General features: G+C 36.1%; 1 protein-coding gene across 1 annotated transcript in view; it reads left to right on the forward strand.

Annotated features, from left to right (window-relative positions):
• The first annotated feature begins 1,185 nt into the window (after positions 1-1,185).
• tpo.S (thyroid peroxidase S homeolog) overlaps positions 1,186-26,273 on the forward strand; it is a 55,094-nt gene continuing 30,006 nt past the window's right edge. The window contains exons 1-7 of the mRNA XM_041564136.1: positions 1,186-1,237; positions 9,934-10,057; positions 15,889-16,018; positions 16,707-16,913; positions 19,977-20,483; positions 22,598-22,856; positions 25,057-25,227. Of these exons, the coding sequence (XP_041420070.1) occupies positions 1,186-1,237; positions 9,934-10,057; positions 15,889-16,018; positions 16,707-16,913; positions 19,977-20,483; positions 22,598-22,856; positions 25,057-25,227 (1,450 nt within the window). The remainder of the gene's footprint in view (positions 1,238-9,933; positions 10,058-15,888; positions 16,019-16,706; positions 16,914-19,976; positions 20,484-22,597; positions 22,857-25,056; positions 25,228-26,273) is intronic.

The raw sequence follows: 26,273 nt of genomic DNA on the forward strand, positions 1-26,273 counted from the left end.
AATTTACATTTTACAAAATAAAATCTGATCATCTTTTGTAGTCATGAGAACTTTAGGCATATACTGAATGTCCCATGATGGAGAGTATTACATTGCCTTATCCAATTTAAAGCTTACTGGTGCATGGGAAGGCTTGCACTGCGCAAATCCGCCCGGGGCATTTCTGTTTTTATTGTACAAGAGTTTCAGGAACAGACAGAGAAACCACATTTGCAAAATCACCCAAGAAAGGTAGGAAACAGATTTGCTCTGATTCATTTTGGATAACTCAATTTTTATACCTAGATGTTCTATAGCTATTTGTCTTAACTTTTCCTTTAGTTAAAAGTATGCTAGGGCAGTATTATGTGCAAAAATGTATAACATTGTATTATTGAATGTGAACATGCATCTCAACAACATCTCATTCTGAAAATTAGCAGTAATCTTTCTTTCTTTCTTTCTTTCTTTCTTTCTTTCTTTCTTTCTTTCTTTCTTTCTTTCTTTCTTTCTTTCTTTCTTTCTTTCTTTCTTTCTTTCTTTCTCTGACTTAACTATAAAAAAGACAGCAACATTGATATGATCTATCTATCTATCTATCTATCTATCTATCTATCTATCTATCTATCTATCTATCTATCTATCTATCTATTAGATCTTCTTTCTATCATATATCTCTATCCTCTATCTATCATCTATCTATACAGGTATTGGACCTGTTATCCAGAATGTTTGGGACCTGGGGCTTTAATTAAACCCAATAGACATATTAGGATTAATTATATCTTAGTTTGGATCAAGTACAAGGTACTGTTTTATTGTTACAGAGAAAAGGAAATAATTAATAAAAATGTGGACAATTTTGATAAAATGGGAGATGGTCTTTCCATATTTCTGAGCTTTCTGGATAATTGGTTTCCAGATAACAGATTCCATACCTGCAGGGCAATTACAGGGATACATAAAAAATTCATGTTAGTACAAAATTAACTTTAAATAAAGGAGATTCGACATACATTGAAGGCCCTGCCTGCCCACCACCTACATTACTTGGCTTTCTAGCAACTGAAGGGATGACTTCCACATTTGTCACCCTATTCTATTTTATTCAGACATTATTTTTTTAAATTATCATTTTTAAGGCTTCACATCTCATGTTTTTTATTTTAGATAATGAAAATATTTAATCTCCTTGAAATTTTCACAATGGCAAGCATTCTGTTTTCTTATGCTGTGAAATTAAACTCAACGTCCCAAGGTAAGGTACACATTTTAAAGTGTTTACATTTGGATCATTGCCGCTGCTAATGTCTTACTGATATGTACAGTATTTACTTGATGTTTCCATCCAGAGTTTACAAACGTGCTGCCTAAGAAATATTAGCAATTTATGATACACAAAAACAAATGAGTACTCTTAGAATTATCGGATTCCTGTGGGGCATGATACTCTATTATCCCCATAAAAACACACGTCACTTATATCTATGGAATTGCAAATAGCAGTGGCTTAACCTTGGAACTTCATTTTCTGGATTATACCAAATATAATACTGAGTTCCTGGTATGCAGTAATTCAACTGGTGTTGTTGGAGACCCAATATTTTCTATTTATGGACAAATTAAATTAATATTTTAGTTACATATGCTGAGCTAAAAAATATACCCTATTGTTGAATACATAAGTGTTTTAGCTCTAGAGTTAGTTTGCATAATCAAAGAAAGCATGTTGAGTTGACGTCAAAAAGGGAGGGCAAGTCACACAATAAATACAATAAATATACACAGAACTAACATAAGGACAAAAAGATCAAGTACTATGTGGTAAGAGACACAGTGGAAAGGAGGTCCCTGACCCATAGAGCTTACAGTCTAAGTGCTTGAGTGGCTAACAGTCAAGAATTGGAGGGGGAAAAGTGCACTAGACTAGACTAATGTTCTAAGTAGAGTTTAAGATTGATTGTAGGGGAGGGAAATGGGAGTCATGAAGACCAGTTTGTAGGAGATTGCAAAGGGATAGGATAACGGCATGGATTAGTGTTTTGTCTGTTGTTTGTGAAAGAGAGGGCCATACAGTATCTTGGCTATATTACGGAGGAAGAAGTGACAAGTTTTGGCAGTATTTTTAACATGATTAGAGAAGGAGAGGGACTGGTCAAAGATGACCAAAAGATGGGCTAGGTTTGGCTGTAAAGACCATGAGCTCAGTTTTGGCCAAGTTGAGCTTGAGGTGGTGTTGGTTCATCCAGGAAGAGATAGCTACTATACGGTCTGCATTTTGGGTCTGAATGTCAAGGGGGTGTCTAAATATATCTCAATGTCATCAGCATACAGGTGATATTTAAGGCCAAATTAAGATATAAGGTCTCCTATAGTGAGAGCATACAAGGAGGACCAAGTATAGAACCCTGAGTCACCCCCACATTAAGATGAATGGGGGGAGAGGATGTTTTCAAAAGCAACAGAGAAGGAGTGGTTACAAAGGTTGGAAGAGATGCAGTTCAATCCCAAATACTGACTAAATGAAGAATTTGCATTAGGACAGAATTTTTAACAGTATCAAAAGCAGAAGATAATTCCAGGAGAATGAGAATAGAGTAATGTCCTTTGGCCTTAGCAGTCTGGAGGTCTTTTTCAACTCTACAAAAAGCAGTCTCAGTGGAGTGTGCAGGTCGGACTGCATAGGGTCAAGCAGATTATTAATGCAGAGAAAGTAAGTAATGTAGTAGACCAATTACCATATTACTTTGAGGTTCAAGGCATCAAATTATTTAGCAAAACATGCTGTTATGTTTTGGGTAGCCAAGGATGAGGAGAGTATAACAGTGCTTTATTAGCAGAATCATGCAGCCATTACACAACAGTAACTTTCACTTTTCACTACCAGGAAATATGCACAGTATAAGCCTGGGCACAGTGACATCTACAGGCCATTTGTATAAACACCACATATTCCCTAGTAGGAAAGCATTTGGGCAAATGTAATAAACAACAACAATGCATCTTAAAGCAATAATATACATTATTCACATCACATAGTCCTGGGTCCATACAGGTAGTTTTCTGATTCTCTCTAATGCGAGTTGAGTTTGTTTTTTCCACTATTTGGTCTCTTAGCATTTCATCTGTTAGATTCAAAAACTCACAGGTAACAACCAGCTATCTCAAAGCTGCTAAAAATTGTTCTGTGGATTCACCATTACGTTGTCCACGTTGTCAGAATTTATATCTTTCACCAACCACATTTACTCTTGGCACAAAAAAGTTCTTTGTAGCAGTAACAGCAGTTTCATAAGTATCATCAGGTAAAGGTAATGTATAGAATATATGCTGTCCCTCTGCTCCCAGGCAGTGAATAAGTAAAGCAAGCTTTCTAGCAGCAGAAATCTCCCCTTGGTCAGCAGCAATAATGTAATTTTCAAACAAACAAATCCAAGCAGTAAAAGGTATGGTAGGCTCACCAGGGTTTGGAAGAAAAGGCGCAGGCTGCTGCAGAGGTAGAAGAGCCATCCTTGTCACCATTTGTTATGTTTTGGGTAGCCGAGGATGAGGAGAGTATAACAGTGCTTTATTAGCAGAGTCATGCAGGCATTACACAGCAGTAACTTTCACTTTCACTTTTAAGCTACCAGGAAATATGCACAGTATAAGTCTGAGCACTGTGACATCTACAGGCCATTTATATAAACACCACACATGCCATAAATGCTGTATGGTGATTTTAAACATCTAAATAGCATAATTTTTGCCCAACAATTTTTTGCCCTTTTTCATACCCTTCGCAGAAGCAAGATGTTTTGTAGAGCTGGAAGATCCCTTGTGGGGTCAAGTACCATAATTTTGTATAGTACACAGTAGCTAAATAGAATTACTTTAGGCTTCATGGATAGCTGAAAATGTGGTCTAATTTCAGTCAACCAACTGTAAACATGAAAGGAGGAGCGTTGGCATGCCCATATCCTGCATGTTGGCATCCCATCTTCTGCTCCCCCAACCATCCCCTACCTTGTCTGTCATTTACACAAGCAAGGTGAGTTAGCACAGGCACTGCACTCTGTAACTTGTGGTGGATGTAAAAAAGCAAGTGATTTTTGAATGAATACTAAGGGGTGCACCAGGGGTGTCCAGGGATCACAGTAAATAATCGCCCAGGTTGGGCAATTTTAAATGGGAGGTTATCGCAATTTATTCTGGTGTTTTAGAGTGATTATGCATGGAACTTAGCTGAAGAAAATAGGAAATGTAAAACTCTTCCTAAAGAAAGAGATGACCTTCCATTAAAGAATAAAAAATAAAAAAATCACAAAATATATTTTGGTGTCTCAACTCCTCCATTGTGAATGATTCTAATTTCTAACCCAGCCTCTGAGTACTTATCCATGTGTTTGAGAAATTCGAGTCATACAGAAAAAACTTCCAAAAGATATCCAAAAAGTGAAACCGTGTCCATAACTGGTAACCAAATTTGTAACGCAAATGCAAATATGTGACTTTCTGCTGACTGGTTTAACTACAGTGCTTGCAATCGTTTGCATTTGTCTTTAGTAAAGGTTACAATAGTGCCACAACTCAAGATATTACTGTCATGGAACGTTAGGCTTGTTAAATTATTCATTTAGTACAATAATGTATTTAGGAAATCTTTAATGGCAACTCATATTTTATCATTTACTTTGCCACCCTGGGATTCATCTTCCATAAACAATATACTATAAAATAAATGAAATTATCACACAATAAGAAAGTAAAAATACATCACAGTCAATTCTATAAATTAATTTGGTATAAGGAAAAATAAAGCATTTGCCTTGTTATTAGTATAAAAGTCTTTTATTTAGCAGGCCTGCTCAAGATATATAATCCTTGGCATGCTAATAAAACTGAGTGTTATACATTAACACCCTCATCTTTCAGCTACTTATTGTAAGGTAATGGTACTAAATTAATATTTATGTGTGCTCTAAAGCACATAAAATAGAAATATAAAGGAAAGCCCTGGAGCTATAAACGCAGGGGCTTCATGACAAGGGATCTGAATGGCCAGCAGCCAGATTATACTGGTTTATATTTAAAGATTGGCAGAATCAGATGCAGCTGTGATTAGGGTTGCCACCTTTTTTGGGTCCGAAAAACAGTCAGGGGGCAGGGTATACAGTATAAATGTCAGAGTCTGCATGGTATTATTCATGTTACATAGTTACATAGTTACATAGTTACATAGTTACATAGTTACATAGTTACATAGTTAAATTGGGTTTAAAAAAGACAAAGTCCATCAAGTTCAACCCCTCCAAATGAAAACCCAGCATCCATACATACAGATGCAGCCACTTTGGTTTGTCTGTTTGACACAGAATAACTAAACACAGATATCCCATTTATCTCATTTAACACAGAAAACTGCGTCACAACATCCCATCTAATTAAAGCATTCACCATTGTTCACAATGGTGCTTTGGTATGCTAATGGAAAGGTTAAATGCATTAAATGAGTTAAGATGACTTTAGATAACGCAGTTTCTTCAATTAACCCTGAGTCATGACGCATTTATCTCACAAATCCAAGTGGCTTCATCTGTACACCCCTCCCTACTTTTAATTAAATTCTATATACCCATACCTATACTAACTATAGAGCTTAGTATCACAATAGCCTCTGATATTATGTCTGTCCAAAAAACCATCCAAGTCATTCTTATAGTCATTAACTGAATCAGCATCACAACATCACCCGGCAGTGCATTCCACAACCTCACTGTCCTGACTGTGAAGAACCCCCTACGATGCTTCAAATTAAAGTTCTTTTCTTCTAGTCTAAAGGGGAGGCCTCTGGTACAGTGATCCACTTTATGGGTAAAAAGGTCCCCTGCCATTTGTCTATAATGTCCTCTAATGTACTTGTAAAGTATAATCATGTCCCCTCGCAAGCGCCTTTTTCCCCCCCAGAGAAAACAACCCCAACCTTGACAGTCTACCCTCATAATTTAAGTCTTCCATCCCTCTAACCAATTTAGTTGCACGTCTCTGCACTCTCTCCAGCTCATTTATATCCCTCTTAAGGACTGGAGCCCAAAACTGCACTGCATACTCCAGATGAGGCCTTACCAGGGACCTATAAAGAGGCATAATTATGTTTTCATCCCTTGAGTTAATGCCCTTTTTTATGCAAGACAGAACTTTATTTGCTTTAGTAGCCACAGAATGACACTGCCCAGAATTAGACAACGTGTTATCTACAAAGACCCCTAGATCCTTCTCATTTAAGGAAACTCCCAACACACTGCTATTTAGTGTATAACTTGCATTTATATTATTTTTGCCAAAGTGCATAACCTTGCATTTATCAACATTGAACCTAATTTTCCAGTTTGCTGCCCAGTTTTCCAGTTTAGACAAATCACTGCAAAGTGGCAGCATCCTGCATGGAACCTATAGTTCTGCACAATTTAGTATCATCTGCAAAAATAGAAACAGTACTTTCAATGCCCACCTCCAGGTCATTAATAAACAAGTTGAAAAGCAAGGGACCTAGCACAGAGCCCTGCGGTACTCCACTAACAACACTGGTCCAATTAGAAAATGTTCCATTTGCCACCACTCTTTGTAGTCTATCTTTTAGCCAGTTCTCTATCCAGGTACAAATACTATGTTCCAGGCCAACATTCCTTAATTTAACCAGTAACCTTTAGTGTGGCACTGTATCAAATGCTTTAGCAAAGTCTAAGTAAATCACATCCACTGCCATCCCAGAATTGAGGTCTCTACTTACATTCTCATAAAAAGAAATTAAGTTAGTCTGGCAAGATCTATTACGCATAAAACCATGCTGGCACAAACTCATAGTATTATGATTTGCTATGAAGTCCAGTATCTTATCCTTTATTAACCCTTCGAAAAGCTTTCCTACCACTGACGTCAGACTAGCTGGCCTATAGTTTTGAGGCTGAGAACGGGATCCTTTTTTGAATAGAGGCACCACATTAGCAATTCGCCAGTCTCACGGCACTTTGCCAGATCTCAATGAATCCTGAAAAATTAAGTAAAGAGGTTTGGCAATCACAGAGCTAAGCTCGCTAATTACCCTGGGATGAATACCATCTGGCCCTGGACCTTTGTTAATCTTAACATGTTCTAGTCTCTTTTGAATTTCTTCATGTGTGAACCATGCATCATTAGTTGTATTACTAGAATTGGGACTGTTAAGAAGGAAACCTTCACTTACTGATTCCTCATTTGTGTAGACAGATGAAAAATGTTAAATGAATGTCAAATGCTTGATCCAGGGAATGTTTCCGATCACCACTGGGTCAGGAAGGATTTTTTTTCCCTCTTGAGGCATAATTGGCACTGGCTTCAGGCTGGGGTTTTTGCCTTCCTCTGGTTCAAAACAGTGGATATATGATAATGTATTTTAAGTTTTATATGTCACAGCAGTGGTAGGAGCTTGTCAGAGTACTGCACAGGTAAATTTAGAAGAGGGAGAAAGGAGGTTCTCTCCTGTGACTGCACGGTGGGTTGATTGATACAGACGCTGCTACTGCTTGTGCTAGGTGACAGCCTGCTTAGATTTCCTATCATCCAGACACTGATGATTCAGGACGACCAGCAGGGCTGCTGAACCTCTCTCATGGTTCGAGATACAGCTCCTGCTCATAGCAGATTTGGGGTCCATCCTCTCTGTCGGTAGAGGCAACCTAATTCTCAGTGGTGGAAATAATGACATAGTGCTGATTTCAAGTCTTCAGTGAGGAATGGCAAAGCATAGTAGCCATCTCTTATTGAATTTGTGGTTTGAATATTTGCTTGGGGTGAAACTGGCTATTTAATTGATAATAAAATGTACTCCAATTCTGGCTCCTGGTGTTTCATCAAGGTATGTAACAATGGGGTTCATTGGGATGGCTGAGGGTGAAAGGTCAAGTGGTGTAAAATAACAAAACAAAAATAAAATGTAGATGATTAGTGATACACATTTACCAGAGATTAAAATATGAGGTGGCTGCCATGGGAATGATTATGTCCATAATTGTCTGTAATCAAACTATGCACTGATTTAATTTAATTTGATTTGTTTAGTCTGGATTTAATTAATTCTGTATAGTGATGGGCGAATTTGCGCAAAAATTCGCAAAACGGCATCCGCGTCTCGTTTTTGACACCGCGCCCGTTTTTTTGACGCCGGCGTCCGTTTTTTCGAAAAAAAATGTTTTGACGCTGGCAAATTTTCGTGGGCGTTTCGCGAATTTATTCGCTGGCGGCCAATCGCGCAAATTCGCCGCGAATCGCGCAAATTCACCGCAAATTCGCCCATCACTTATTCTGTAATTTTCATTTACTTTTTTATACACTTCTATGATTTTATTCATTTGTTGATATATGCTTATAATTATCACAAATAAAGAGTTATAAAAATCTGAGGTGGCTCAGCACTTGGGTTCATTTCCATGCAGGGTATTAAGGGGCTGATTGTTGCCAAGGTTTCTACTTTTTGGGGGAAAAAATGATCACCCACATTAATATGACTGAGAAAACTCACAATTAGGGAAAAGAAAGTGGTCAGTAAGCAGCATAATTCTGTCTTTAAAATAAGTCCATTTTTGTGAAGTTGCATGTTCTACTTTGATTTATGTGACCTAATGTTTAAGTATTAGAACAATAATAGGAAAACAATAACGGGAACATTTAGAGGCAGATTTGCTAAGGTTCAAATGGTAAATTCGAATTTCAATTTTTTTTGGTCAAAATTCACAATTTCAAATTTAAAACCACTGACTCGATTTTGAATGTGAGATTTATCACACTGGAAACAGTTCTAATTCGATACTTCACCACCTAAAACCTGCAAAGTTCATGTATTAGTCAATGGCCGAGGTCCGTTCAACCAGTTGAAGATGTCAATTGCCTTTGTGACATTCAAGATTATTTATCGGAGGAAAACTCAATTCAAACTAGATTCAAATTTCCGGGTCATTCCTATTCAACAATCGAATGTTAGACGTTCGATTGTTGAGTTTTTTCATAAATAACCTCCCATTCGAGTTGTGAATACATTTGAATTAGTTAGAGTTAAAAAAAATCACATAACTTCACATACACATTCACATTCTAATTCTATCTGTATGAATTCAAATATTCCATTAAGTTTAAGAGAATTCCACATGCTGCTCAACCCATAGGATCTCCCCTTCCACAGTTCTAACTCCACAGGTCTCTGATTTTCTTCAGAGCCTCTTCTTTACTGAATGTTCCCCCATTTCCTTTATTATATACATAATGGGGCCGATTCACTAACTTCGAGTGAAGGATTCGAAGTAAAAAAACTTTGAATTTCGAGTAGTTTTTTGTGCTCCTCGACTATCGAATTGGCGTAAATTCGCCTGAGTAGAATGATTCGAATAGATCGAGTGCAAAAACGCTGCGACTATTCGCCATTCGATAGTCGAAGTACTGTCTCTTTTAAAAATACTTCGACTGCCTACTTTGCCACCTAAAACCTACCGAATTGCTTTAAAAGCCTATGGGAAAGTCCCATGGGCTTGTTTTCCAAGTTTTTGATTGAATAAAAAGGCATTCACTCGAATGAAAATCCTTCGAGCGAATATTCGATCGAGCCCCTATTCGCCTGCGAATATTAGCCAATTCGACTATTCACCAGCGCGTAAATTCGCTCGAATTGCCTATTCGATTCTATTCGATTCTATTCCCCAGTCGAATTTCGAGGGATTTAACCCCTCGAAATTCGACCCTTGATGAATTTTCACCTATGCACAGCCATGTTTTAGTATCATGAATTTTTGTCTCTACCCTTGCAGAACATATTCATCCATGCCTTATTTCTCGCCTCAATCTCTATTATGAATGTTATGTAGTGTATGCATAAATTGCATAAGAATGTCATTCCTTAGAACTATTGGCTTCTTTAATTCTTAAAAACATTCATCATTTTTTTTCAAGGATCCCCATTTGATGCAGTGATTGCCAACCTAACAGGGTGTGTCCCACAATCCTTCTCACCAGTCTGTCCTAACAATTGCTTGGCCAGGAAATACAGACACATTACTGGGGCTTGCAACAACAGGTATATGGTTATGATTTCATTTCACCGTTTATATATATAGCTAATAACTTCTCTATAATGGTTAATCATTTACTGTATATGTTTACATAATAAACAGACTGATAATAACTGTTTAAAGAAAACTCCTAAATGAGAACAAATGCTTACCTTAGAAGTAAAATGTAGGCAAGAAATGCTAAGCATTATGTTTGGGGCTCTGTGCCAGCCTAAACCCACAAGCAGCACAATGGAAGATCTGTGCCTCTTAAAGGATAAGTAAACCTTTAAAATAAGTGAATGTAAAATTGATGAGTGGGATATTCTAAGCACTTCTGCAATGTACAGTAATTTCTTTTTAATTCCGAGAAATTAAGGAATACATATACTGTTAATATGAATTAATTTTGTTACAACAGCTCAACCTGCTGGTCAGTTTCCAACCACTCTGACCACCAAGTAGTCAAGAAAGTTGTCAGGAGAAAGAAAGAGGCTGCTCTGATGTTCTTCTGCTTAGAAAAAAAATTAGAAACCTAACACTTTCTTACATCTTTCCTAAACAGAAGAACATCAGAGTGGCCTCTTTCTTTCTCTTGATAACTTTTTCCTGCACTGATTTTTTCAAGAAGTTTTATTGGTAAATTAAGAGGATTGGGGTTTGGGAGTTGAATTTTTCTTTATAAAAAGTTGAGTGTTAGTAAATACACCCCTTGTTTACACCACTGGGTGCCTCTGTCATTTTTATATTGTACTGTATATCTGATTGCATTGTTTATTAATATATATATATATATATATATATATATATATATATATATATATATATATATATATATATATATATATATATATATATATATATATATATAATGTATGATACCTATATGCAAGCAGAGTTAGTAATTAAAGCCTCAAGTTCAGCATGGCTTTTGGGTTCCAATGGGCAGGAAAACATGAGCACCAAAACAGTTCTTTCATTGTAGGAACATTTGAGAATCTGGATTCAATTGTGAATTAGCCCAGCATGGCATTATAGAAATACATTACAGAAAGAACAGCTAGGTATACAATTTTTTTATGAGTGATGGAGTTTGCCTTTATTTCTCAGATGATGATAGAACAAATAGAACAAACCCAAGCCAATAACCCCTACTTGATGGAAAGGTACTGGGCACCATAGTAGTTGGTTGAGTTTTTTTACAGTGATGCTTCCATTGTGTGGTCCTTTCACACTATGATTACCTCTTTTAATGCAGATTTCAGCTTCAGAGATCTGTTAGGGCATAATCACTAATGGATGAATGGCTTTAATGTCTATATTTGTCTTATAGTGACAGGGAATAATCAGCATTTAATAGGCAGCGTATTATGTATAAAAGACAAAGATACAGTTGAATTGTATTTAACGTTAGACAGATATAGTGAACACAACACACATGAATCACTCTGGCGGGCTTTATCATATATTTCATTATGGGGCTAAAGCTGTAGTTGCCTGGTTATTTCTTCTGCCCTTTTTTGGCCAGAGGACAGCAGTCTTACATTCTAGTGAATTTAATGTCCAACAGTGCTGCTCTATTTGCAAATGGGTTTGGTTTTGAGGCCAAAAACTCAGAGCCAAGTCAAGTAGTGTTAGATCAAGGACATCAGTCCCCTAGCTCCTCACCTAACCATTTACTTGCCCACCCATCGGCTCTCTCAGGTATTAATTCATTATACCTCCACTGTCCTAGGTGATCGTAATTATTCCTTTTGTCCTAGTTGCATCTATGCACATGCCTCAACAATGCTTGACACAATGCTGCTGAATATACATTTTTGAATTTTGAGGGTGAGGGATCAAGTAGTATTGGAGCAAGGACATCAGTCACCACCCCTGTTACCCCATACCCACCAGTTTGCTTACAGCCAACTTGTTTACTTACATATTTCTCCAATGTATATTCTCTGTGTTAGGCCATTGGAATTGAGCACCTTAGCCCAGTTACACTTAGACACATGCCTCTAAAGGCTATCCTTAGTTAGTACCCTGTGAAAACTGTAATTGCTGCTATAATATTGTGTCATTATGCAACATGGCACTGGAGTGCAACTGCTTTAATGCTAAGGCTAAGTTTAGTACAGTACATAAATAAACCACTGCCCAAATGGGGATTTTTTGTGCACAAATGTAGGCACCTACAGATGAAGCCATTGGGATTTTGTGGCAATGTGTCATTGAGAAATTTTTAGTGTTAAGTCCTGCCTCTAGATGGTGATAGAGTGCAACGGTCTTAGTCTATCAGAAACAATGTACTGCATAAAATAGTGACGGGATTTAGCGCTAAAAATGGTGCCTGGACTGAAAAAAATTGGAATCCTGATGGCCTCATCTGGAGGTAAATGCTGAGATAGCATTTCCAGTTTGGCTGAAGTGATCCATGCTTCTACATATAAAATAGTTAAAATGTGTAGCTAATCATATAGATAGTTCCATGTCTTCTCTAACAGCTTGTCTTACAGAAATTATTTATTTACATGCTCTTAAAATACCATTCAGTCAGTGTTTATTATATTTTCAATCTACACATGGTTCATATGAACCCCGATTACATCCAGCCTTAAAGTGTTTTCTTTCACCCCCCAACAAAGTGCCATATAAAGAAAGTATATTAGATGCACTGGCAGAATAATTGTATAGTATTAAGAAAGTGTTGGATGCATTTTAGCAACTTGGGGCTCATTGACCAAATTAAGTCTTCCAAGGTCCCCTCTTGCTCAAGGGCTTCACAAACATCCTTCTATAATAATTTTTAAAACATACAGTATACAGTGCTTGCCCTTGAACTCCTTACACTGCTGAAAACCTTGAACATCTTTATTCTGCTGCACAACTCAACAATTCATAATTCTAAATTTGCATTCATTATTATCTGCAGGAGTTGTCACTATTCGTACAATTTCTACATTTAAACTGGAGACTGTGTAGGCAGTCCTATAATGACTTTGCAGGGCTTAGACCAACAGCACTATTGTTGATATTATCCATGGTTATATAGATTTCTTATAGCAACAAGGGAATACAATGAAACAAGAGGATTTGCCAGCTTTACTTGCAAGAGCTTATAACCATAGCTAACTCAAATTTTACTTTGATTTCGACACAAATTCACCAAAATCCAAGGTTGCATTTTCTCTGATTTAAGGCAAAAACAAGTGTTTTTTCAAACTTGAAATTTTCAAGATTTATCAAATGAAAGTGTAGAAAATTAAAAGAAAACATTTTCAAACTAAATTCTCAAATCAATGAGGGGGGGTAGTATCAAAAGCATTCAAGGAAGTTAGAAGTGTGATTTTTTTTAACATTATTAGAACAGGCATGATTTTACAGCCTCATTGAAATGACTTTATTAACCACTAGTGATGGGCGAATATGCGCCGGCGTCTCGTTTTTGACGCCGGTGCCCGTTTTTCCGATGCCGACGCCCGTTTTTGGCGCCGCGAATTTTCGCGGGCGTTTCGCGAATTTATTCACTGGTGGCGAAACGCGCAAATTCGCCGCAAATTCGCGCCTGGCGAATAAATTCACCCATCACTATTAACCACCATTAACGTTTTACCCATTCAGGTTTCTCTTAAATATGATCAAGGGTAAAAATGCTACCACAAAAAAACCCAAACATTTGCAGAAATTCTTATTATACGTTTAATTTAAAACACTCACTTCCAAAACGGATAAATCAACTTCCTTGTTTTGTGGTATGTTTTTAAAGCTAGTCAAATAAAAGTATCATAATCTCATAACATCTCAGAACATTTTTGTTTGGATAATTAGCAAAACTAACTTTACATTACCAAAATGTCTATGCCATTATTTATGAGGTCTTTCTGAAATGAAATGAAAGGCATTACTCATCACCTTATAATGACATTGTTAAGCAGAGGCCTCATTTTTTAATTCTAGCCTATAACATTGCTAAGATGCTATTATGACTTAATTTGTAAATGTTTAAAGAATTGTAACACATTTAATTGCCTGTCTAAAAAACAATTTCGCAGAAATAATTAATCATTGATAATTTGTTTTGAAACAATTCAAGCAAATAAGACGTTTTTTTTCCTGATGAAAACAAATGCGCTCAAAGTAAACTATATGAAATATTATTGTGTCATTTAAGGAAATGACTTGAGCACATTTTTTTTTCTCTTTTAGAATTGATGATATTTCATTGAATTGCTAATGACTAGCATATTTTGGTTAATTAGTTTAGTACAAAGTGTTGATCATGGCGGAGATGGAAAATGATTATCTGTGAAATAGGAAAACCTAAAAAGCAATGCATTGGTTTTACACTGGTAGCATCAAAAATGTTTCTAAGAAGGACACATGTACCAGGTTGTAATGTTTCTTAGAATTACGATTGTGCATGAAATCTTCCCTCGTGCTTATATTCTCCCACCATGAAGTTCTTGGTAAAACCATGACGTTAATCCATGTTTTGTATGAAAGTAACATATTTTTCATTAGGTTGCATTGACTTACTTATATGTGATTCTTCCCACTTGCTATACATTATACAAGGCTGTGAAAAGGTTTTTTTTGCATTGTAAATATAATAAGCCGTTTCTAATGCTGTTTATTAAGAATCCACTAAATGGCAGTTATTGCGTAGTTCTGACACTAATAGAGGATAAAGAGCTAAGTGTACTTCTCCACCTCCCTTATACTTTTATTTCATCAAAGAAACCTGTGGTGCAGTGTCAGAATCTGATATATACTGTATGCTATATATATTATTTAAAAAAGAATTAAATGATCAGCAAAAGCTGAGCAGTTTATGTCCATATTTGGTTTGTTTGGTTGTTTCTACTTTCTTTGTGACTCAACGGCTCCATCTAAAGGACTACTACAGATACCTAGTTTTACAGATTTTAGGAAATGGGCCTCTTACTCGTACCTTGTACCTGTACAGGTCTTAACCAGGCTGGCTTCGGGCACTGACAACTCCCTGAAACTCCAGGTAGAGCATGTGTTTAAATTGAATTTCTCCTCTTAGGTGGGCCCTACTGTTTGAGGGACAGTTAACCACATTGAATTCACACAAAGATTAATTACTCTAACTTGGGTGTCACTAGTACTTAAAAACAAATGAAACTCTTTATTGATCAAATAACTTTACAGTAGGTGCTGATTTAATGGTACGTCACTTTATAGTCACTTTCAATAATTTCATTCTTCAGACTCAAACTATTTCAGCTATAGGATGTACTCAGGATGTACTCATTGCCTTAGTGACAAAATCCATAGCACTAGGCAAAGCTCACAGCAGTGTATTACTCCAGGGATCTCTCTATTCCTGAGCTTGACCGATTGAGCCTCAATACTAGCAGCAGCAGGCGTCAATACTACAAACCCTGATTCTAACTCTCTCTTCTAGAGTGACCTATTACACAACTTTGAACACTTTTTACACCTACTGGAATGTCCCTTTGTCCCAGGTCCTTCAGCATCACCTCCTCCAGTAAGGGAACCAAAAGATGACAAGCATATGTTGGATTCCCCTTTTATAACTAGGGAATCCTGACAGTTATTGAAGTGTCAGAAAAACATTTTAACCCAGGAATGGGAAAAATTCCCCCCTCCCAAGTGTAAATCACTACCAGCTCTTAGCTGTCCATAACATTTCTGGAGAACTGCCTGAAATAAACATTTTCATGCTTGTGTCTGAATGTTGGTCAAGGGTAAAAAAAGTTAGGGACCCCAACAGCATAACTACTTGATCCCAGAGTGGAGGTTTCTCATACCAGCCTTTTAAAATGAAACAGTTTTTCTTGATAAGTGATCCAACAATGTTTTACATGATTTGCTGCATTAGAAACAATCCTGTCTGGGGAACTGCAAATTCTCTTTTGGCTCGTTGGCTTCCTGCGCAATATGAAGATGGAATAAGTGAACCAAAGGGATGGAATGATGATTTTTTATACAATGGGTATCATCTCCCTCAGGTAAGGAAATACTAAGTTGGTTGACAAAGTAACATCAACATTTTTTTTATACTACTATACATATCTCTGTTAAAAAGCTGAGCTTTCATAAAATGCGTTTTGCGCTTTGATTTTGTTCAAAGCATTTCCTCATCACTTGGTTTGACCCCCCTATTAGACATGGGCTACAGTTGGCCTTGCTTTCTTAGCAACCCCAACAACTGGAAAATGTTCAGGGCTGCATTTCAGGGTTGCATTTAAAGCAACATTTGCTGAGTCACCAGTAGGCCATCACTGAACTGAAATAATAGAAAAAATAGGAATTTTAACTTTAAGTAGACAGGTTTTAAACCTACTTTATATTCACATATATTAAAACATACTTTGGGTAAAGTCATACACTGATTTTATATATCTATATAACTAAGGATATAAACATAAATAGTAAACATGGAATCTTGGCGGCACCAGTGAACTTGACAATGCTACAAAGTTTACCTCTGTCTCTATTTTTTTTTTTATATTTTTCCTTCTGAATCTTTACATCACTTATTCTGAAACTCTTGTTTCCCTTCTTTCTTTGTTCTGTTCCTTTCTTATTGCTACTTCTCTAGATAAATGTGTTGTTCTTTAAATACCAATGTTTTTATATCCAATGCCAGTTTTGCAGTGTATTTTGTATAAACAGGCATTTATATTTATTTTCCAGGTTCGGGAGGTAACTAGGAAGATAATTCATGCATCCAGCATAGCTTGCCAGGAAGATGACTTATATTCTCACATAATTATTGAGTGGGGGCAATACATTGACCATGACATTGCTTTTACACCACAGAGTGTCAGTAAGACACTTGCAATAGGCAGTGTGGACTGCAAGTCTACCTGTGAGAATCTCTACCCATGCTATCCTATAAAGGTATTTACAAGTTTCTTAAATGTTCTTTTAAAGACCCCTAATGATAATACTACAGTGGCTTGTGGAGAACATAGGGCCATCAAAACAACTCATGTATTATAGCTGTCATATTGGAACACATGGCTGGAGTTTGATCTTTGAAACTATCTTCAGGCAGATAGGAAACCAACCTCTACCTCTTCCCGAACCTGATCCCTATTTGGTCAGCACACTCTACTTTTTGTGTTAATGAAGCTAATAAATATTGGGACAGCAGTTTATTAATTGAATTGCATTGAGTCCCGGAGAAAACATGAGTTCATATGTAAAACTGGATTGTTCCATTTATTTTTCTAAACATTTTTAAAAATATGAAAATTCAAAAAAAACTTGAAAGTCAAAAACACACATTACACTGAGTGGCCTCTGTAGAAGCTCACCAAGTTTCACTTTTGAGTTAACTCTCAAAAGTTTGAGTTTGGTAAAAACTTGAATTAGAATATTTTCAAATTAACAATTTTGCAAAAAGTCAAATTTAAATTTTAATATATTTCAGCCTAAGGGTAGGGTTTATTAACATTCATATTCAACTTGTTACCATGTTTTAAATTTTGTGTGTCAAAAAGCAATAATTTGAGAATCTAAAACTCAATTTTTTTAGATTTATTAAACTCAAAAAACTTGAAAACTTGACCATTAAAAGATTGTGAGTTCATGTAGAAGTCAATGGGAGCTGTATTAGCAAAATTTAAGATATTTTTCAATTACATTTAAAGTCAATTTGAAATTTGGCAGACTTATTGAAAATATAAGCATTTTCAAGTTTTTATAAATAAAAACACATTCATGATTTTTGAGTTTCTTGTTGAAAATAAACTCACCATATGTAATATAAGACACTAGGGGGCAGATTTATCAATGGTCGAATTTCGAAGTGAAATATACTTCGAAATTCGACCATCGAATGGCTATACTTTGACATCGAATATCGAAGTCAAAGTTTTTTTTACCGAATTTGACCGTTTTGCGGTCAAAGTAAAATTGTTCGAATCGAACAGTTCAAACTATTTCAGCGATCGATCGAACGATTTTACTTTGACTACAAAAAACTTAGAAAAATACATTATAAGGTCCCCATAGGCTAACATAGCACTTCGGCAGGTTTAATTTGGCCAACTATTGAAGTCTAAGTTTTTTTAAAGAGACAGTACTTCGATTATGAAATATTCAAATATTCAAACTATTTTACTTCGAATCGAATTCGAAGTAAATTCGAAGTCGTAGTATCCTATTCGATGGTCGAATTATCTGAAAAATTACTTCGAATTTTGAATTTTTTTACTTCGAAAATTCCCTCTAATTCACTTCGACCCTTGATAAATCTGCCCCTAAGTTTTCCCTGGAGCAGTAACCCATAACAACCAATACGATGTTTCCATTTAAACAGTTGACCAGTCATTTCTACATGCTGATAATTTGGTATGGGTTACTGCCCAAAACAAACTTAGTGCCTTTTGTTAAATAACCTCAAAAAAAGTCTAACATTCTATTATGATACATTCTAGTTTTACTGGATTACAAACAACTTTTATATACAAAACAATTGAACACAATACAGAAAAGTAAAGGGTAGCCCAACCTGATCAAAGTCACCTGCAATTTTCCAAGTCCCTGATAATAATTTTTTTATTGATAAGTGAATGTGAATTCTAATAAATTAAAGATTTCTATAAATTTGCTACATTTCACACATGACGTATAGTGAGACTTCTCTTATAAGTTATTTTTAGTATTACTTTAGAGTGTACATTGTTGTATATACAATAAGTGATATATAAAGATATACATACATGACCAGTATTTTCCTATGACCATTGAAATAAACAGATGAAATAAAATTCATTCTTCCGCATGGAAACTTAATTTATTTTCATTATCATTGAGCTTCCCTACTGCTTTTCCAAATGACTTTATTCTTTTAACAAAAATGCTTGTTGAATATCCATTCTGAATTGTACTGAAGCCAGAAATATTAATGTTTTTCTTTATTTTCCCTTCATGTAACTGTAATGCATGTCTAAAATAATTTCCCTTTCGGATTAGATTACAATTGCTTGAACAGCAGGTAATTAACTATGAATAGTACTCAGGAGCAGACAACTTCTCCATTTATATTTGACTGATAAATCAAACAAGATAATATGGGAATGTATTATATGTGAGTGAAAAATGTTTAGCAGAGCAGTGGCTCTTGTGTATCTCAAGTAAAACTGGAGCAAATTATAGCTGAATGCAGAAATAAAAGGAAGAACACATTTTCATATTTCTTTTACAATGAATTCAACAATTGGGGGGGCAAATGCTGAATTCCCCACTGAGAGATGATTTCCCTCCCCAAAAACAAATTATGTTTTGCATTCCTGCATTCCTATTCTTTCTGTACTTTAGTAATTGGTGATGCCCAGCCAGGGAGTCAAGACACTAATAAAAGAAACGAGTGCTGGCGAGACTATTTATGAGTTTAGCTAGACATCACTTACCATGTTCTACTCCATATCACGTCTGAAGAGATTATCAAATGGTTTCCATTTGAATGAGTACTGTTACATATTGTGCCATGTGTGCCATAAGATCCATGTGAAAACAAGTGATATATTTGTATATGATCTTTTTCCCCCTGATAAAAAATGCCTTTATTAAGGTCACAGTACAGTAGCTGTTTAGGCATCAAATGGCCGTTTATCAAGCTACCATTGCTAATGAGACTTCTATATTTACACTATGTTGCACATCTAAAGAGCAAACCATTTGGGGCCAGGGTTTCTATGCACATAATCCAACGTACTTCATTGTATAACAGTTCTTTTACACACCTCCCCTGCATTTCCTCTCTACAATTTGTAACACCACGAAAAAGCCTGATGAGGTAGAGATGTAATTTTTAATTTTCTTGAAAGCTTAGCCAGTAAATGGCATCAAGTAACCATAAAAAAATCAAAATTAAAATTAATTTTTTTTAAGACATAGAATTATTTATTTTTGATTGGCCGTTTAAATCAATTACTCTTTGTTTTTCCCCTATAGGTTTCTGAAGACGATCCTCTATCACAAGGTGGTTGTATTCCATTTTATCGATCATCTTTTGCCTGTGGCACTGGTAGTAATGGTTTCATGTTTGGAAACCCCTCATTATTAAACCCAAGAGAGCAGATAAATGGTTTAACATCATTTATTGATGCATCAACTGTTTATGGAAGCTCTGTTTCTTTACAACACAAGTTGAGAAACTATTCCAGCGAAGAAGGTCTTTTGAATGTAAATGGAAAATATTCTGATCATGGTCGAGAGTATCTGCCTTTTGAGATACCTTCTGGATGTATACAGGACCCTACAGCAGAAAATGCTGAGAGAATAGACTGCTTCCTTGCAGGTGAAAGCAGGTCCAATGAAGTTATAACCCTGGCAGCAATTCATACATTATGGTTAAGAGAACACAACCGTTTAGCCAAAGCTTTGAAAAAACTCAATCCTCACTGGAGTTCAGAAACTATTTATCAGGAGGCTCGTAAAATTGTTGGTGCCCTTCATCAGGTTGGTGTATCCTCTCCTTTTTAGTGTTGCATTCCATTGTTTTAAACATAAATACTTTTTTTGTAACCAAGTAAAACTGAAACATTTAGGGGCAATTATATTTTTAAAAAAGTTGAATTTGAGTCTTTGCAGCTATTCAAGAAAATCTCAACAAATAACCTGCAAATTTTAATTTTTTTCAATCAAAAGCGGTACATGTAGGTGGATTATCAATATTCAAGCTACTGGTATATTATAATTCAAGTATTTTTAATGAGTCAAATTTCAAAAAACAAATGTGATCTTTTTGGCGATAACTTTTTTTAATGATTGGCGAAAACATTCACCAGACGAATTTCTGCGTTTCGCCTCCCTTGAATGTTTTCGAGAAACTGCGTTGAAAATTAGCTGATGAAAAATCTGCGCACATATAAATTGACACACGTCAAATTATTCGGACAACCATTGACTTTAATGCAGAATAGTGGCGCGAATAAAAATTGTCGCTCTCGTATAAAATTTTTAATTATTTTGATGCCCATTGACTCCAATGCGTTTTGCAAATTTTCACCTTTTCACAAATTTTTTCACCGTTTTGCGAATTATTCGTCGAAACTGGACAGATTCACCCATGACTATTTTTTTTTTGCAAATGAACACAAACAAGTTTTACCAATTCAAATTCTTTTTATAAACATGCTTTCATGGGGTTGAAAAACTGCATTTTCAAAATTAGTAAATCGCCCTCTAATACTTAGCTGCACTTATTCATACAACTTATCAGTAGTGATGGGTGGTTCTGTCCCATTTCTTTTCTGAAAAATTTATAAAACAATTAAAATTCAACCCATTGAAGTAAAAGGGTGTTTTTAGTTTTTTTTGCAGCAAACCTGCTGAAAATGCCACCAATCACTTTATAAATCAAAAAGAGGGCTTGGCTTCCATAACATTAGGATCTGTTACTAAGGGGCACATTTACGAAGGGTCGAATATCGAGGGTTAATTAACCCTCGATATTCGACCCTCAAAGTAAAATCCTTCGACTTCGAATATCAAAGTCGAAGGATTTACCGCAAATAATTTGATCGAAGGAAAAATCGTTTGATCGAACGATTAAATCCTTCAAATTGAACGATTCAAAGGATTTTAATCCATCGATCAAATGATTTTCCTTCGATCAAAAAAGCTTAGAAAACTTATGGGGAAGGTCCCCATAGGCTAACATTGTAGCTCGGTAGGTTTAAAGTGGCGAAGTAGGTAGTCAAAGTTTTTTTTAAAGAAACAGTACTTCGACAATCGCATGGTCGAATAGTCGAATCGTTCAAATCGAAGTCGAAGTACCCCCAAAAAAAGTCAAAGGATTTACCGCATGTCCTGCGATCGAACGATTCAAAGGATTTTAATCCATCGATCGAACTATTTTCCTTCGATAAAAAAAATACTTAGAAAGCCTATGGGGACCTTCCCCATAGGCTAACATTGTACCTCGGTTCTAGGTAGCGAAGTAGGTGGTCGAAGTTTTTTTTAAAGAGACAGTACTTCGACTATCGAATTGTCGAATAGTCGAACGATTTTTAGTTTGAATCAGTTGATTCGAAGTCGTAGTCGAAGGTCGAAGTAGCCAATTCGAAGGTCGAAGTAGCCATAAAAAACATTCGAAATTCGAAGTATTTTTTCTTCTATTCCTTCACTCGAGCTAAGTAAATGTGCCCCTTAATGTTGTTTTCTGCTGCCATTTCTTTTTTAACATATACATTTGACAATAAGTAAAGTGCAAAGGCAGTTTATTGGGTAATGGGAGAGATATTAAGTAGTTGATCATCAGTAGAGTTTACGGTGACATTAGTTAAATGGGTACAGATAATGTCACAAGTGTAAAGTGTGCAAGACATCATTGACAGCACTTTACATTGTATCCTGAATAGGAGCAGTCTAAGGACTGGCAACAATGTCAGTGAATCGAGTGTCGAACTGAATTCGAGAAATATTGAAAAAGAGTATTTTCACTTACATAAAAGCAAATTCTTTGACAATGCATATGAATTAACCTTAAATATGTACTTGACATTATAATATCAATATACATTATTTAAAGAAACCTTATCAGTCAATATTTTTTTTCTTTTTAACTAAAGATCATTACTTATAGAGACTACATGCCAAAAATTCTGGGTAAAGCAGCCTTCGACAAATATATTGGTCCATACAATGGATACAATGAAAAAACGAATCCCTCTATATCAAATATATTTACAACGGCAGCATTTCGCTTTGGGCATGCAACTATTCCACCAATGGTGCACAGACTAGATTCTCAGTATGTAGATCATCCGAAATACCCCAGTTTGCACCTGAATGAAGTTTTCTTTCGCCCATGGAGGATTGTAAAACAAGGTAAGAGGAACTACAAAGACAAACATGACTCCTCAAGTTTTTTTATTCTAATCTAAAAGAAAATGCTTGTTTTTGTTTATAGTCATACTGGTGCCCCTTAAGTACCACCTAATTTAACTTTTTGTCCTAAAATTTCCCAAAGATGCAATTATATTAAGATTAAATTGTATAAATTGTATTTAAATCCTAACAAAGTTCACAAAGTGTATGTGTGTGTGTGTGTGTGGGGGGAGGGGTGGCATAATCAAATGTTTACAGCATGAGATAATCTTCTAAATTATTGTGATTCATTAAATTATGTAATCCTATTTTGTAGGCTTTGAGTACAAATTTTAGATATGTACTTACTGGCTACAAAAGAAACCATGGGGTTAAATCTCTTTCTGGTTTAGGAAATCCCCTTCTGTATTTGGAAATCCTCTACAGATATATTTCCCTTAATTTTATAAAGGGAGTCTTAGCAGTTAGAAATCCTGTTTGTGCAGCTAAGAGGTATAGTTCTGCAAAACCTCTTCTTCCACCATACTGTAATAAATGGAAGAGCCCAGCTGAGACAGAGGTTCTAATGTAACCCGTTCCCTACATTAGTTAATCTACATTATTTAGTTATTAGTGCATTGTGCATCAACGCGTTTCGAATCACATGGAGCCGTCGTCAGGACGACGGCTCCATGTGAGTCGAAACGCGTTGATGCACCATGCACTAATAAAAGCCTTTTGATATACATTTGAGGAGCTAATGCTGCGAGTGCTTTCACTGGACCGATGTTTATGAATTTGGTTAGCACCCGGCCCTTAACTAGATGAATGGTGAGTGCCGATTTTCAATATATATATATCTATATGATATATGATATGATATATATATATTAATATATAACTCAAGATTCTGCTTTTTGGATGTTTCAACATTACCATTTGTATGATGTTGAACTTTACTTTTTCCTGATAATAAACTTTAGCTGAACAAAAAAACAGTAAATGTTTTCACTACTCAAAGTTATGGATCCACAATCTCTCATTCTCTTTGCAGCAGAAACGTCTCTGCTTTTTATTAAAGCAATTTCTCTCAGGAATGTCCTTGATACTATATCAGCCAAACTATTTTCTCTCCCTGTGCAGCATTGTCTGGAGCTTAATTGTTTGTTAGATGAGCAATATGGGGTGGCCTCATGCTCTGGCACTCATTCCCTGGGGAAAATGAAATGACCCAATGTATTTTTAACATGTAATAATGGTTTCTTCAGGCACTATATAAGAACTACAGGTATGGGATACATTATCCAGAAACCTGTTATCCAGAAAGCTCCACATTTCAGAAAGGTTGTCTCCCATAGAGTCCATGTTATCCAATTAATCCACATTTTTAAAAATTTTCCTTTTTCTTTGTTATAATAAATCAGTTCCTTGAACTTGACCCAAACTAAGATATGATTACTATAATCCTTATTGGATTGGATTTCAAAACTAGTCTATTAAATTTATTTAATGTTTACCTGAGTTTCTAGTTGACTTAGGGTATGATGATCCAAATTATGGAAAGATCCTTCATCTGTAAACTCCCAGATTGTGAGGTTCTGGATAACAGGCCCATACCTTTATTACATAGTTACATAGGGTTGAAAAAAGACATGTCCATTGAGATGGAGACTTCTCCATCATACTGAATATGCCGTGATTGTGCTGTGCGTTTCCAGAATTTAAAAGTGATCTATCACATTATTTCCAGGGCCGTATTTATATAAAGACCTGTGCCTAGGGTGGCACGGTTTTGGGGGCAGCCCTAGCGGTGCCTATTTTTTACGTTTTTTTAAAACCCCCTACCCTCCACCACGGATTTCCATAGGAAATCTGGTGACGGAGCTGAGGGGTGGGGGGACAGAGGAAGCACACGGAAGTGACGCCACATGCGGAAGTGATGTCACTTCCACTGAATACGGCGCATGAGGGCACAAGCACAGCATAAGGGCATGTTTAGGTCTGATGCCTAGGGCAGCATCGGACCTATATACAGTCCTGATTATTTATTATCATATGATATCTGGATTTTGTGGCAAATTCCAATTTTGCTGCTTTCATAAATTCAAACACATTCCTTCACTTTAAACTGTTGAAGACTTTCTCTCACAGTGTGTCTAGGGAATTAATAAAGTTAAAATTAAAGTATATCCTTACTCTGAGGTTCATTTCCATTGTACAGGAGGCTTGGATCCATTGATTAGAGGGCTTCTTGGAAAATCAGCAAAACTACAAACACAACAAGAAATGATCAATGAGGAATTAACAGAAAAACTGCTTGTAATGTCCAATAATGGTTCGATGGATTTGGCTTCCTTAAATCTACAGAGAGGGCGAGATCATGGCCTACCAGGTTAGAGTCAGCTGTGGAGCAACAGCCAAGAAAAGGCTTGTGCTCAGGGATAATGTACGGCATGTGGAAATCTGCTTTTTTCCTAAGGGCACATGCAGAATTTATTGTAACCATAAAAATAAATTAGAAAATTAAGAAACAAAGACATTGTTCAACTTTATGTGTTTTGTAAGAAGTATGTGAAGGCCACTTGTACAGTATATGCAATGGCATTTGCCATAAAGCTGTTGGATATTTAGATTTCAACAAAGAAATTCATATCACCAAATAAAATAATTGCTTTTTAAATTGTTCTCAAATGTAGCACATTTAAAGAGCAGCTTTGAACGTTGGTTCAATGAAGGGAGATATCTTTGAATGCACCATACACATTTTCATATTCTTTTATCCTAAAGGTCAAATGTTATGAACAAAATAAAATGGAATTAAAAAATACATTTTAACTTGTTAGGGATGCTAAAAGAGAATTATTTTTCCTACGCTGAACAAGGCATATATTCATGTAAGTAATAAAAGCAAGGTAAACATCTCAGTAGTTAAATAGAGTCATCTTTTCAATAGCTAAAGTCTATTTAACTCTCTTTTGGATGTACAGATAATCCAGAATGATTGGGATCTGGGATTTTCTATATAGGGGGTCTTTAGGGGAATTTAGATCACCAAACCTTAAAGGAGAAGGAAAGTCGTTTAGCACTTGGGGTGCCAAATGTTAGGCACCCCAAGTGAATGCATTTATTTACCTTAAACCCCGGGCCGGTGCTCCTATCAGCTGAAACCTGCACCTTCCCGGGGTTATTCCATTGAGCATCATGGAGCGATCCTATTCCTGCTTCTTCTTTCTTTGCGAGGCTGCGCATGTGCATGAGAGTATAAAGCCTAACTTTCACTAAAAAGTCAGGTTTTTCACTCTAATGCATATGCGTCTGCACCGGGAAATTTAAAGAAAGAAGAAGCCGCAAGAGAAGCTCTCCGTGGTGCTTGCTGGAATAACCCCGGGCTGGTGCAGTTTTCTGCTGATAGGAGCAGCGGCCCGGGGTTTCAGGTAA

Source organism: Xenopus laevis, chromosome 5S (assembly GCF_017654675.1).
Source record: "Xenopus laevis strain J_2021 chromosome 5S, Xenopus_laevis_v10.1, whole genome shotgun sequence".
Lineage (NCBI taxonomy): Eukaryota > Metazoa > Chordata > Amphibia > Anura > Pipidae > Xenopus > Xenopus laevis.